At 38.6% G+C, this 15,191-nt stretch overlaps 1 protein-coding gene across 1 annotated transcript; it reads left to right on the top strand.

The window, feature by feature from the left end:
* Nucleotides 1-2,734: 2,734 nt before the first annotated feature.
* LOC142163911 (uncharacterized) lies at nt 2,735-3,487 on the top strand. Its single transcript, XM_075221062.1, has 2 exons — nt 2,735-2,880; nt 2,962-3,487. The coding sequence occupies exons 1-2, from the start codon at nt 2,735-2,737 to the stop codon at nt 3,485-3,487; spliced, it is 672 nt and encodes a 223-aa protein (XP_075077163.1).
* The last annotated feature ends 11,704 nt before the right edge of the window (nt 3,488-15,191 follow it).

The raw sequence follows: 15,191 nt of genomic DNA on the forward strand, positions 1-15,191 counted from the left end.
GGTCGCATAGTCAATCGCAGAATGGCATCCAAACCTGCCCATACCTGCCTCCGCAGAGTGATTATGCGATCGCATAATGGACCGCAGAAATGCATTTTTCTGCCAAAACTTTTCCTTTGCTCCTCAATGCATTGTTCAACCCAAAAAGTCCAGCACACAAAAAATCTTGAATTCTATACGCTGAACACCTAAACTAAACCTTTGGCGACCTCCAACGATTAGTCTAAGATGTGCTAGCTTGAATATGACCATAAAACTTCCTATCCAATATATTTGATCACGGGATGATGCTTCTTCTTTGACATATTTGAAACTTCAACCCCCATAGGTTACTATAAATATGAACAACGAGGTTCAAGATTTGCTAGAATTATTCAAGAATCCATCAATGTGCTGAGCACGGCATTTCAGGATGTTATATCCTAAGAGACATGAAGGTTACAACCAATAGCGCTGGCATGGTTAATCATTGTGATGACATCATTGATTCGATAAATGAGGCATAGAGTTGCCTAGTAGGCATTGATAATGTAGGGACCATGTTCATGATTCTGAGATTTAAAAGAAATGAGTCATGAAAAGGACAACGACAATTATTTCATTTCATATGTGCCTTGTTCGACAATAGTAGGCCTCAAAGAGAGATAGCCAAGTATGTTACACTAGTCACCTCTTGGAATGTACGAAAAAATATATCAGTTCAACTTAAAATGAGAATATTTTGGCACCCCGAATGTGATATGGGTTTCAAAATGCATGAAATTGCATTACGGTCTGAACATTAGCTAACACAAGGAATCTATGTCACAAGCCCATGGAGATGAAAAATAAGTTAAACACTTGTGATACTATTATCATTCTGACAGCTTAACCCCAGCCAATAGTTGATCCTATATGAGAGGACTAGAGATACGGCGAATTTCTCTTTCAAATCAATATGCTCTCATGTTACTAGACGGTGAAAAGGATTCATGATAATATGCACAAAGGAACAAAGTGATTGTTCAAACCATATGAGCCACATACACCGGAGAGAAAAAGAGTGGCTCAAGAAGGATCTCGACACTAGGCTGCTTGACATTAGATTTGATACCGCATAGGTAAATATTATGGTGGTGCGTGCAAAGACACCAGTTAGCAGATGTTATCCATTCGAATGAAAACGTTCTGTAAGAAATTCATCAAGTATAGTCCTTTGTTAAGAATTTAGGGAAGCAAGTGGGAAGTATTAATCCTAGAGTTATAACTCAATTCAAGGACATGATTATAGAGCTCAATTCCTCAAGATGTTGTAAATAATAGAATTTGTGATAGAGTGGCTTCAAGAATGATGCACCTCGTTCAAAGAGTAGATACAGATAACGACTCATAAAGTTGTTCTGGTTCTATCCCAACTTCCATAGTAGCATAAGGAGTGACACAAGACAAAGTGGAACCGAGATAAATAAGAGCATACACATCATGAGATTGGATAGTCAATATACCTGTAACCACAACTAGAGAAGTCTCAAACCTTTGACGTCTCCTGATAGCATAAAACTTGCTGGGTCCTCCCGAGCTCTGAATACCACCCCTAGCTGCTCCAAGCCATGCGGACGATATAGTGCCTCGAGCTGGGGGATGCGTTGTGGATGTAGTAGCTACAGAACTGGCTGGCTGGGCCATACCCCTGCCCATGCTCTGGAGAGACAAATAACAATCTCTTTGAAAGTGACCCGTCATACCATACTTTTAGCATACATTGGTACCATAGTGACATACTCCTGGATGACATCTCCCACACTTCACACAACGGGGATGAGGTCTGCTAAACTGACTCTTCCTACTGACCTAATATTTACCTTTTTGCATACATCATAAGCATACCCCTTATCCTTCTTCCAAGCTTCCAATGTGGGAGTAACAATTCCAGCACTGGATTGCTGTGTGGGCCTTTGGAATTGCCCAAAGCTACCACCCCTAACGCGTTGCTAAGCACACTCACAACACGACGCCAAATGTTCCTTCCCGCATGTCTTACATGACATGATTCACAAAGAGATCGAGGTATATGTGGATGACATCATCGTCAAGTCTCAGAAAAGTTAAGAAAATTTTGGACGATTTGAGGAAATATTTCGAATGCTTGCGGAGGTACAACTTCAAGTTGAACCCTGCAAAGTGTGCGGTCGGAGTCCCTACTAGAAAATTGCTAGGTTTCATGGTAAGATGAAAAGGGATAGAATTGGACCCTTCAAAGATCAAATCCATTCAAGAGCCACCACCCAAAAGCAAGAAAGATGTGATGAGTTTCCAAGGTAGAATGAATTATGTCAACCGTTTCATAGCCCAACCTATAATAATTTGTGAACCTATTTTCAAGCTGCTGAAAAAGGATGTTGCCACAAAGTGGATAGAAGGGTGTCAAAATGCCTTCAACCGAATTAAGGAGTATTTGTCAAATTCACCAGTGTTGGTTCCCCCCGAGCTCAGGAATCAACTGTTCCTGTACCTGTCGGTCTTGGATAACTCATTTGGATATGTGTTAGGGCAGCCCGACGAAACCGGAAGAAAGGATCAGGCCATTTACTACTAAAATAAAAAGTTCACACCATGTGAGGCCAAATACACTTTGATAGAGTGCACTTGTTGTGCTTTGACTTGGATCGCCCAGACATTAAGGCATTATATGTCAGCATACACCATGCATTTGATATCTTGGCTCGACCCGCTCATGTATATCTTTTAGAACTCGATGCCGACCAGAAAGCTAGTTAAATGGAATATTCTTCTTAGAAAATTTGACATTGTGTACATGACCCAAAAACCTATCAAAGGTCAAGCTTTAGCCGACCACCTTGCAAAGAATCCAGTGGACAAGGATTATGATCCACTCACTACGTGCTTTCCCGACGAGGAGGTGTTGTTCGCCGGAAAAGATATCGTAGAGTCATACCTTGGATGGTGAATGTTTTTTGGCAGAGCAGCGAATTTCAAAGGAGTAGGAATTGGGGAAGTCCTAATTACGGAATCAGGACAACACTATCTAGCATCAGCAAAGATAATTTTCCGTTGCACCAATAATATGGCTGAGTACGAAGCGTGCATCGTTGAAATTAGGATGGCAGTCGACATGAACATCAAAGTGCTTTTGGTCATAGGGGATTCTGACCTATTGATACATCAAGTCCAAGGAGAGTGGTCAACCAAGAACGTCAAGATATATCCATACCTACACTGTGTAAAAGAGTTATGCAAAAAGCTTACAAAGATCGAGTTCAAGCACGTTCCTAGGATCCACAACGAGTTTGCCGATGCTCTTACAATCCTAATATCAATGATTCAACATCCAGATAAGAATTATATCTACCCTATCAAGGAAGAAATTAGATATCAACATGCGTACTATTTTCATGTAGACGAAAAGCCAGATGGTAAACCATGGTACCATGACATCAAAAGATTCCTCGAAACAAGAGAATATCCGGAGAGTGCTACAAATAGTTAGAAGCGAGCGCTCAGGAGGTTAGCAAATCATTATTTCCTTAATGGGAAAGTTCTATATATAAGGACCCCATACATGGGTCTGTTAAGATGTGTGGATGCCATCGAAGCAACCAGACTATTAGAAGAGATACATGCAGGAACATATGGACCCCACATGAATGGTTTCACCATAGCCAAGAAGATCTTGAGAGCCGAATACTTTTGGATGACCATGGAAAGCGATAGTATCTGCTACGTATAGAAGTGTCAGCAGTGTCAGATCCACAGGGATTTCATCTGGGTTCGGCCTAGTGAGTCGAATGTAATGCGTTCGCCTTGGGAATTCGCCACTTGGTGCATGGGTGTGATTGGACCAATAGAGCCCGCTGCATCAAACATGCACCATTTCATCTTGGTAGCCATTGACTACTTCACCAAATGGGTGGAAGCATCTACCTACAAGACCGTCACAAATAAGGTAATGGCGGATTTCGTCCGAAATAACATAGTTTGCCAATTTGTGATAACCGAGTCAATCATCACTGACAACGCAACTAACCTCAACAGTGATCTCATTAGGGAAATCCGACAGAAGTTTAGAATTGTCCACCGCAACACCACAGCCTACAGGAAACAAATGAATGGAGCAGTTTAGGCAGCTAACAAAAACATCAAGAGAATTCTATGGAAGATAGTGGACAATCATAGGCAATGGCATGATAAGTTATCCTTCGCCTTACTAGGTTATTGAAACACCATGATAACTTCCACTAGGGAGACGCCATATATGCTGGTATATGGAATCGAAATCGTGATACCCGCAGAGGTGGAGATACCATCCTTAAGAGTCATCCAAGACACCATGTTAGATGATGCATAATGGATACGGGCAGACAGGAGCAACTCATGCTCATTTACGAGAAGAGAATGTATGTAGTATGCCATGGTCAGCTGTATCGAAATAGGATGGCTAGTGAATTTAACAAAAGGGTGAAGCCTCGCCAGTTTACACTGGGGAAATTGGTTCTGAAGAAAATCTTCCCCTACCAAGAATAAGCCAAAGGAAAGTTCACATCCAATTGGAAAGGTCCTTATATGGTCCACCGACTGTTGTCAGGTGTAGCTCTAATCTTGGCAAAAATAGATAGAAGAGTTAGCACAAAGCCCATCAACTCAGACGCAATCAAGAGATAATACGTTTGAAGGCAATAGAGTTAGGGTTTGGCTGTAATAGAACTACGCTCAACCTGACTTCCCATAGAGGGATACGTAGGCAACCCATGTAGGGTTTGGTTTCTCTCCCCTTTCTGTTGTAATATAAGATCCAAATATCATTTTTATATTGCTTGAAACCACACCATGATTTGATTTCCTCTGGAAGGAATACGTAGGCAATCCTCGTCGGATTTAGTTTTCTTTTGTAATCGAACTATGTTCTGCCATGATTCAATTTGGATACGTAGGCAGTCCAAGTCAGACTCGACCATTCCGTTCTTAATATCATCATTTTGCATCTATTGTAATCGAACTATGTCTTGACTTGATTCCATTTGGATACGTAGGCTGCCTGAGTCAGGCTCGGTCATATTTATCATAATTTCTTTATCATCATCATCGAACTATGTCTTGACCTGATTCTGTTTGAATACGTAGGATGCCGGAGTCAGGCTCGATCATATTTATCATACTTACTTTATCATCATCATCATCAAACTACGTCTTGACCTGATTCCGTTTGCATACGTAGGCAACCTAAAAGGGTTCGGTCATAACCCTAGGAAACTTTTGTAATGCATTAGTTAAGATTAGGACGCAGTCACAACGACAAGAAGCCATGCCGTTAGAAGCATCGCGGAGGACCGACACCAATGAGATAGAGTTTTCAAGGAACAATGCTCGCATTCAAGAAACCTTGGAAACATGTCTTAATCCGGAACGACGGCATTTGCCATAAAACGAATATTTTCAAAAACTATTTTCTAAAAAATATCATAATTTGTTCCACCTACCAAACATCATGGCATAACCTTATTAGGACCGAGGCAAAGCCAGGACTATGGTCGACATAAACCAACAACCCCTCCCATGCTAAGAAATTTCTTTGAGTGCAGGGCCAATAGGACATATTGAACTGTTGGAAATACACTAGGGCAAATGGCGGATTCACCGCTCTCTCAGGACTATCATCCTTCTCTCTTTATTTCAGAAACTACGTCTAAATCCTTGCAGCTATTTCGGAATCAGACCGTTAACGTAAACAAGACATATTATACATAGCAAACCGTTCGCTCAATCAAACAGTGCACCTCATACAAAACGAGTCGCTGGCTTCACCAATTGCAGCCTTTTATATAGCAAACTGTCCGCTCAATGAATTGGAGCACCTTGTACAAAACGAGCAAATGGCTTCACCAATTTGAGCCATGTATATAGAAAATCACTAACTCAAACAATGGGAGCACCTTGTACGAAACTAGCCGCTAGCTTCACCAATCTGAGCCCTGTACATAACAAATCATCAGCTCATTCGACAAGAGCGCCCTGTACAAATCAAACATCAACTTTGCCAATCGAAGCCATGTATATCACCAACTATTTTTCTCCACAAACGGGAATGATCCGCACAACCACTCCATCACATCGGAGACTAGAATAGACAGTTGCAAACCTCGTCGCCAACCTTCCACCAATCGATGGCCACAACTTAGCCTCATAGTCAAGAGAATCTCTTGGGCATGCTATTCTTTTCCTTTATTTTTATCTTTAATGTTTTGACATTTTTCTCTTGCAGCTTACATGCATGTTTACGTTTCCTTCAAGTCGATCGCTCCCATCAAGCGGAAATACTTTACATTTTTAGTGCAAAGCTCTCCCAAAAAGTGGAAACCCACTCTATAAGTCAATTGCTCGCATCAAGCGGAGATACTTTATATTTTCAGTGCAAAGCTCTCCCAACAAGCGGAGACGCACTGTCACGCCCCAAACCTGGGAAGGCATGGTATTCACCCAGTGCCATATTTGGCCCGAGCGTTCTGTTTTGCAACTGTGAACTCTGGAGGGGTAACCCTCAACTTAGGCCAACGAGGCCTACTTGCGAGCTGACAATACCAATCAAGGAGGACAAGGCCACCATGAATGTCTACAACCAGCAATACCAAACTAACATGTACACAGGGCTGGCAAGGCCACAATACTGATATATAAAATATGCAGAACTCGTCTACAAGCCTCTAGAGATAACTGAACTGTATATGTGAATCATGAAACATTTATAATGTCATGCATATGCGTAAAAATATCATATCATGCATAGGTATATGCGTACATAACATCATAAAGCCTCTGAGGGCATCCCATCATATCATCTCGGACTTAGTGGGCGAAATCATCAATGTATGCCAATCGATCAGGTGGTGGTGCGTATACAATGCCATAACCTTTACCCATACAATATATACATATAATATACATTTATATAACGGCATATGGCCATGGGTAAATATACATGTATAAATGAATGCAATGCATAATGAAGTAAGTCAATAAGATCTCTCGGAATGTCATAAGATCAATATGCCTTCAACTAATATCCCAAATAAACTTTATAAACTTTTGTATTTTCTAAGACCCATGAACAGACGAAATAATAATAGGACATATGGGGAATCAAGAGATTGGGAACCCTAGTACTTCTAAGAATATAGTCATTTGTGAAAGTTGTGTGTTTGCCCGTTTCGTTGTATCATATGGATCATGCCAAAAGGAAATAAGGGATAGCCTTAACATACCTGATAAACGAAGTTACTATTATTGCAAAAGTCCTCACACCTCTTACAGTTGGTAATCTATATCTTACAAAGGATTGGTATCAATATCGACTTCATATTCTATAGGGAAGTGCATTTAGTCATTTTATCGTACAACTTATGTGCATAATTTCATAGGGTCTATTATAGCTCCAATTTAACACGTTATAGCACAATGATCTTCATATTCATTTCCCTTAATCCTAACTATGATATCCATACATTTACAATTCCAGTTGGTATCTTAAAACATGTAAAAATAGCCCACACAACACAACTCAACATCATGTTTCATAGTTACTAGTTTCTTCAATAATCCTATAACAAAAATACCAACACTTGTAAAATCTTAAGATTAGGTTATGGAAGATGAAACATACCTCAAATATACAAAGAACCCTCTCTTCTTTTACTCACTTCAACACTAAGTAACTTCCTAAGTCGTTACCACGAGAAGGAAATGGAGTTATTGGTAACCATGATATTATTTATGTCGAACTTGCATGGTTTATCATTGGATTCGCACTAGGATCATGGGGGAACCCTTGGAGAGCATCTAGAAGGGTTTAGGAACTGGGTTGGTTGAGAAAACGGAGTTAAAACGACTTAGAATTAACCTATATAGAAGCTGGAGTTTTACACCGGCTTTGTGGGTCCCAAAGGAGCTGCTTGCGCAATCTCTTGAAAATGTGAATATCTCTCTATTCCGGTGTCGTATCGATGAAGGGTTTAATGTGTTAGAAACTATAATTGTAGATCTTCAATTTGGTAGGTGGATAACCCTATAATTCAAGGTACATTGGGAAAAAGATCAGCTACATTTGACATAATGTTCATCACATTTATGAATGTAACTTGTGATGACCTCTGCCAACTTTTGTTCCACAACTCGCTTTACTTCAAAACATAGCACATGAATATCATACGACTATAATAACTCATCACATAAACTTCTTATCATGTTAAGCACCCTAGTCTCACCCCAAAAGTACAAGTTATATCATTCCTAACTTTTCGACTTTCGACAAAACTTATTTTCTTCAGTTCGTTTAGCTTCTAAGCCTTCCAACCCTCTTGGTACTTGTTATACATGATATTAATATATGTAACCGCCAAAGTAATATTATTAACTTACTTTATGTACTTTCAAAGTTGATCTCATTTTTGAGCTTATATCAATTGACTTACGATATACTTTTACGTACGAAAATATGGGGGGTAACATTATTCTCCTTTTGTAACATTCGTCCTCGAATGTTGACTGATGCGCTTATCGGTCTCATAACCGGATAGATCTTAAGAATAATTTAGTACTGTCCTTTCCATCTAGATAATTGTTTCATAAATAAATCCCAAGGCCAGGGCATTCCTCTCTTTAGGCCTCTTTCTCACACCACGACTTGTGGCCGGAATTCTTCCAATATCGTAATTCTTGCTACCATATATCATGCAGCCTGTACGACTCTGTCCTTGTATCCGCGCCTTGTTATCTTCTCTAATTTTTCCTCTAGCTTTTAGCCAATCTCTAGGCCTTACTTTGTGAACATATGCAGTACTATGACAAGCTGTCCCTCTAGGCATTTGTAGGTGTACTAAAGTTGTTCGCTCGGTACTTTGTCGAACTTTTGACTATTGCTATATTTTGTTTCAAAGACTCAGTTATTTATCCATATGGCTTTACTGCTTCTAGGTAGGTCATACTATACCATACCTCTTACTTTGATTTTATTATTATCGAGGTCTGCTACCCAACTCTAGGTTACTCTCTCGCTGCTTATCCTACATGTATAAATCTAAGTCCTTTAATGCTTCCTCATTACTGTTCATCTTAATAATTATAGCCTAATCTCATCTCATACTTTGGAACTTTTATCCATCTATTGGTGATTCACCTCAGTGTTTATTTATAATCTACCAATGATGATGTCAAGCCCCGACCTCGGGGAGCATGACCGACGCTCAACAGAGTTATCCCGGTCGAGCAAGCCTACACAATGTCGTCTACCCAACTCACCCATAAATAAATAGAAGAGTACTTTTTATTAATTAGACAGTAAGAGGTCATGTGAATAAAACCACTTAATTTCCATTAGTTACGTCATTAATAAGTCTCCAAAACAGTACATTGTACAATAATTGTTAAAGTAAAACAGATGATACGATTACAACATTTTTAGTTTAACCTTCCCAAAAATAAATACAACCCACACTATGTATACGGAGCTTCTAACGGGAACAAATGAGTGCTATGACAGTGCCGGCAACAAGGCCCCGGCTATACCTCAAAATGCTATGTACAAAGGATAAGAGATACATGACCCCAAAATGAAGTGGGGCTTACCAAGTCAGCTGAGTAGAGGGTGTGCTGCTATCACTGATCAATACCACCTTCTACGGAACCACCTGCATCTATTAAAGATGCAGCGCCCTCGGAAAAAGGGACCTTAGTACATATGGAATAGTATTAGTATGTAGAACTAAACACCCCCTCAATAGAATGAGTAACAGCAAACGAAGCATAAAACATGAATTCAATAAGAGACTCAAATGGTAGAAAAGTGTCAAATTAGGGGAAAAGTAAATTTCAAGTAAGTTTCAGTAATTTAAGTTGGGAGATCTTTAGCACCGATACACCACCGTGCTTTAGCACGGAGTCCGATCTCAGCCCGACCGGCTAAGCCGTCTCACCCTAAGACATACACTCACAATACCACCATGTGCGCGACATGGCATCCGATCTCAACCCGATCGGCTAAACCGTCTCACCACCATGCCGTGTTAAGGGAAAACAGTCTCATGACATTAACATGGGGATTTACCCCTCAATCATTCCTATATAATCACGTGTAGTGTTGGGGTTAGGTTGTTCTGACCTACCCTTCATCGGTGCTAAAAGATACTCCCAAGGTATTTATAATAAAAAAGATTTACCACTCATTTCACATTCTTTTACATGTCATTCATTTTGTTGGCACCGTTGGCCATAACGCAATATCATTCTTGGAACGTTGGCCGAACTTCATAATTCATGCTCACTATTTCACTTTCAAACATCATTATGGATAATCAACAACAAGACCTTTCAAATTAAGACTTTAACACATACTTGAGCAATTTAGGGTCTTAGGCACATGTGATTTTTTTTACACAATTTGACATGATAACTTTCGTTAGAAACACATTTTTAAATCATAGCACAATAACACACAGCCCATGCTTAAACCATATTCTCAAATTGCAACTCAACATAACAAGAATCTTTTGAATACATATTGAACGCATATTTGTTTTGAGACAAGGCTTATTTGGAATAATTCAATTTATAATAAGCATCACGGGACTTACAAGGGTATTGTGGGGTTCAATTCTAAGAGAAGAGTTTAGCCAACATACCTCGAAAGAGATTTTCATAATGCAAGAATAATGTCCCAACACTCCTAACGATGCCAATATATAGAGGAGGAGAGAATTACAAGCACGATTAGAGAAATTCGTATGGCAAGGGCTGTTACAACTATGACCCAACCTTTCCCTCAACCAATTCAACAACAAAACCACCCAAGATTGTTCAACAACTTTCCCACAATTCCTATTATCTCTTGCATGTGATAAATCTACCCCTATCACCCATAATCAACTCCAAACCGGAAATTGAAGAATTAGGGAAAGAAATTCTTACCTCTTTGAAACCCTACCAAGTTCTTTTCGATGAAATCCGAAGGTTCGATCAATGTGGAGTAGTAAAATCCTTAACCCTCCCTTTCCTCTCTCTAGAATAGTTCTCTAAAATGACATGTGATCCCCCAAAAATGAACCCTTAGGTTAGATAAACGAAATGGGGGTCGGGTTATAAAATTAAAAAAATTAATACTCTGACACAGATCTGCGGTCGCATATGCAACCGCATAATGCTTCTGCGGTCCACGAAATAGGCTGCATAATGGCCCTCCAGTTCAGGGCAAGTCTGCCCCACTCTGCGACCATTCTGTGGTCCGCAGATCTGTTCTACTATCGCATAATGCGCCGCAGAACTTCCCTCTGAAAATTTTCATGCTGGGTCTGCAATGGGTTATGTGGCCCGCAAAACGATTATGCGGCCGCATTATGAAACGCATAATGGTCCAAAATTTTTGCCCAATTCTCTACTTCAGTCTGCGGCCGTTATGCGGTCCGCATACCAGTTCTGCGACCTCAAAATGCCCTATATTTCTAAATATTTTCTTCAACTCTCTAACGCCATATATCTCTACAATCAACAACGCATAAGTCTACCCCGACATTACGAAATCCCGGTTTTTAGGTGAAATATTTACGGGGCCTTACAGATGACTTAAAACCTCTTACATAACTCATTGACACTAGGGCTCACGTCTCATCGGGGAACATCTAAAGTGATTTACCTATTCCACTTAGGGGCGATACTATACTTCAATAACACTATTTCATAACATCCCAACGTGGTTCTACTTATGGAGTATTCTAATTCTGTGTAATTCATGAAATGTTTTCTCTAAGAATCATTACTCAATCAAAGGACTAAACGTCATTCTCTTATCATTTATCACAATTACCCTTTCATTCTACTACCAAGTGTTGACGACGAATTTTGACCCTCCCTTTTTTAAAATTAATTTATTTATACTTAATAATTTACAATGAATATTTTGAAAGTATTTTCTATCAATAAATACCTATTTTACAAAATTGATTAAGTATTATTTTTGAAATTAATAAACTAGTACTAACATTATGTAATTATAAATATACTTACTATTTTTTTTTTTTATCATTGAGGCAATTTCTAAAATACACCATCTAGGCTTTATAATTAATTTAATGAATTATTTATTTAATTTTTATTAGTAAGATTATTATGTTCAACACTAGTGCTATAATTTAGAAGACAAAGTATTTCATAAATAATTAATTATAATAATTAGTAGTATGTTTGATAATTTCGATTTTACTACATTTTATTGAAAATAATTAAGTTTATTTAAATTTATTAAAAGAGTTAGAAGAACAAAAGGCTACAATTGTAAATCTCCAATTAAATACAAGATTCCCTTCTTTTAATCTAATTTTGGCCCAATACCAAACTCAATCCGGAAAATGCACCTAGTGCAAAGACCCTCTAATCCAAGTTGGCAATCCTGGCCACTTTATTTAAACCAATCAGAGCATGCCACATAACACTCTAATCCCACTCACAAAATAAACATAAATGATATGAGCCGTTGACCCAAATCATCGACGGTCCAAAATCATCCCCATTTTCTCTTTTAAATTTGACCGGTTATCTGATATTATCTCTGCCATTGGATCACATAGATCCAAATGTTCCCGTACTTTCACCAAACTAATTTCTTTAAACACATAAAGCCTCGAATTATCAGGGTCGTTAATCAAATGATCAAACATCCAATATTCCATCTCTCAATCATAACCCTCACAGACCACCCCCAATACCCTAACCCTATATCATTTTTTCTTTGACACCGCCGCCCTCTTTCCCTTTTCTCTCTCACTTCTCACAATCTCACAGACATGGCCAGCAAAGAAACCTTGCACAAATTCATGTAAGGCTTCAAATCAACCAGAGATTTATACCGTATGTCCCTCATATCTGCGATTCCCGCCGATACCTTCCTCGTCTCGTCGCTTCACCTCAAAACCCCTCAATTTTGAACCCTAATCTTCAAATACGAAACCTCAACTCACCATCTATCTCTCAAATCCATGGCATGCATGGCCATCTGTTCTGTCTCTGTACTACGAAACTCATCACTTCCTTTCCATTTTTATCATTTAATCTCAATAGCGCTATTTGAAGAAGTCAGACCGAAATGGTGAAACTTTAATTCACCAGATCTCCTCTTCTGTCTTTTTAATTATAAGCGAGTCTGAGACGCTAGCTGGCTTCATTAATGATATTCGACACCTTGAAACTTTTGTTTCTAGTTTCTCTATGATTTTGAGTATTGCATTTGTCGGGTGAGCTCTTGATCCTATACCTCTAAACAAGAACCTTTTGTTTGGTTTGATGCTCAATAGGAGGTCAGTATGCCTCCATCATCTCTATCTTGATTTCTTCATTTAGAATCATGAACATGTTATTGTTTTCCTAATTAACTGCTTAGTCTATCATATATATTCAGCATTTTATTACTTATTTTGGTGCACTATGACTTGTTAATGATCTATGATAAGATGTTGTGCTTATGCTAATTATGTAGTTGCGTGACTTTAATGACTTTATTTTCTGTATTGAATAGCATATGTGTTTACGTTGTTTAACCTGATGACTTCTCACATCTGCCTAAGACCTCAGATCTTACTCTAACGTTCTATTATAATATTCATACTACATTTTGAGTTCAGTTAACGTCCTGTTGCAACCTTCATGCTCATCATGTTGCATTTTGATTTCTGTTAATGTCGTGTTGCAACTTTCATAATCTTCATGTTGCATTTTGAGTTTTATTCCACGTAATGCTCTGTTATAACCTTCATGCTCATCATGCTTTATTCTGAATTTTGTTCCACCTAATGTTCTATTATAAGTCCTCATGATTCATCTTGTTATATTCTCCCATGTGTTGTATTTAGGTTCTGCTATAGTCATCATGTTTAACGTGCATCACCCTTCTAAGCACTGTTATCCTACCTAGGCTTTTCTGTTCATCATGCCATATGCTTGAGTTCTATCATGCTATATTTGGGGTTGTTATTGTAGTCTTCATGTTTAACATGCCATGTTCCTTTAGGTTCTGTCATACTAGATTTGGGATGTTGTTAGATAACCTTAGCTAGGGTACATATGAAATACATAGAATAACCCTGCCTTACTAGGTTAAGGCTTACGAAAATTGAGTGTAAAAAGTGCTATCATAAATGTTTATTAGTCCTTATGTATCTTTTGAATCCTCATTATGAATGCTTTACATATATGTCTAACTGTTAGTTTGTGAACAATCCTACTGGGATGGACTCTCCTTTAAATGTCAGTAGTATGTGTCATGATCAGTCCATCTCTTGTGAGTTAGACTATAGTTGTGCCCTCTGATTATTTCGGAGATTTGAATATGACTCCATCATGTTTAGCTATCCAACCAAGACCGTGTAGCTGATTTAGGTCTGTTAAGTGTGATGTTTCCCCTATCCTTAACCCCCCCTAATGATACTAACAACCTGATTCTTTGCAATGTTTGGGACTTATCTTGTCTTGGGAAGTCATAATCTTGATTGAAATATCTGTATGTGTGGGAGTTTGGTATGAATGTTTGCTTATCCTTAATGACTTCACATTTTGACCACTGTTTTAAACTTATACTCAGTCTTTTATTTCCTTTGTTATTTCGGATTGAACCTGGTGTAATGGAATTATTATTGGTAGAATGCAATAACCTGCTTGTGTCATTGTCTAAATCCGTATTAATGATCCCAAGGGATTCAAGTAATGTAATTAACCAAACTGCATGCTCATGTGTGATCAATGTTAAGGAATTAGTCTCTATATCCTAAAGTTGTTATAATTCCAAACTATGTGCCTTATTTGTCTATGAGATGTATGATCTCTGTTGCCTAATTTTCAGCAATAACATCAAAAGTATTCCTATTTTCATATGTACCTAGAAGTCTGATTTTCAAAACCTGTTCATATGTGTGCTTCACTTATTTGATGTTGAAGTATATGGATTGTTCTATTTGTCTATTTCTATGTTATTCTACTTAGGAAAGTAGAGTCATATGGTAGGAAATGTCAAAGTGGGTGGTTTGCATTGAGAGGGCCTCATTGGAATACAAACCTATAAGGAAGAGTTAGTCGTTAGTGGTTAAAGGTATTTGGGAGTAGAGTTTAACTCTAGGTTGAACAGTTCTCCCTAGCACAAGCATTAACCTGGGCTTTGAGACCTGTGG

The sequence above is a fragment of the Nicotiana tabacum genome, chromosome 9 (assembly GCF_000715075.1).
Source record: "Nicotiana tabacum cultivar K326 chromosome 9, ASM71507v2, whole genome shotgun sequence".
Classification (NCBI taxonomy): domain Eukaryota; kingdom Viridiplantae; phylum Streptophyta; class Magnoliopsida; order Solanales; family Solanaceae; genus Nicotiana; species Nicotiana tabacum.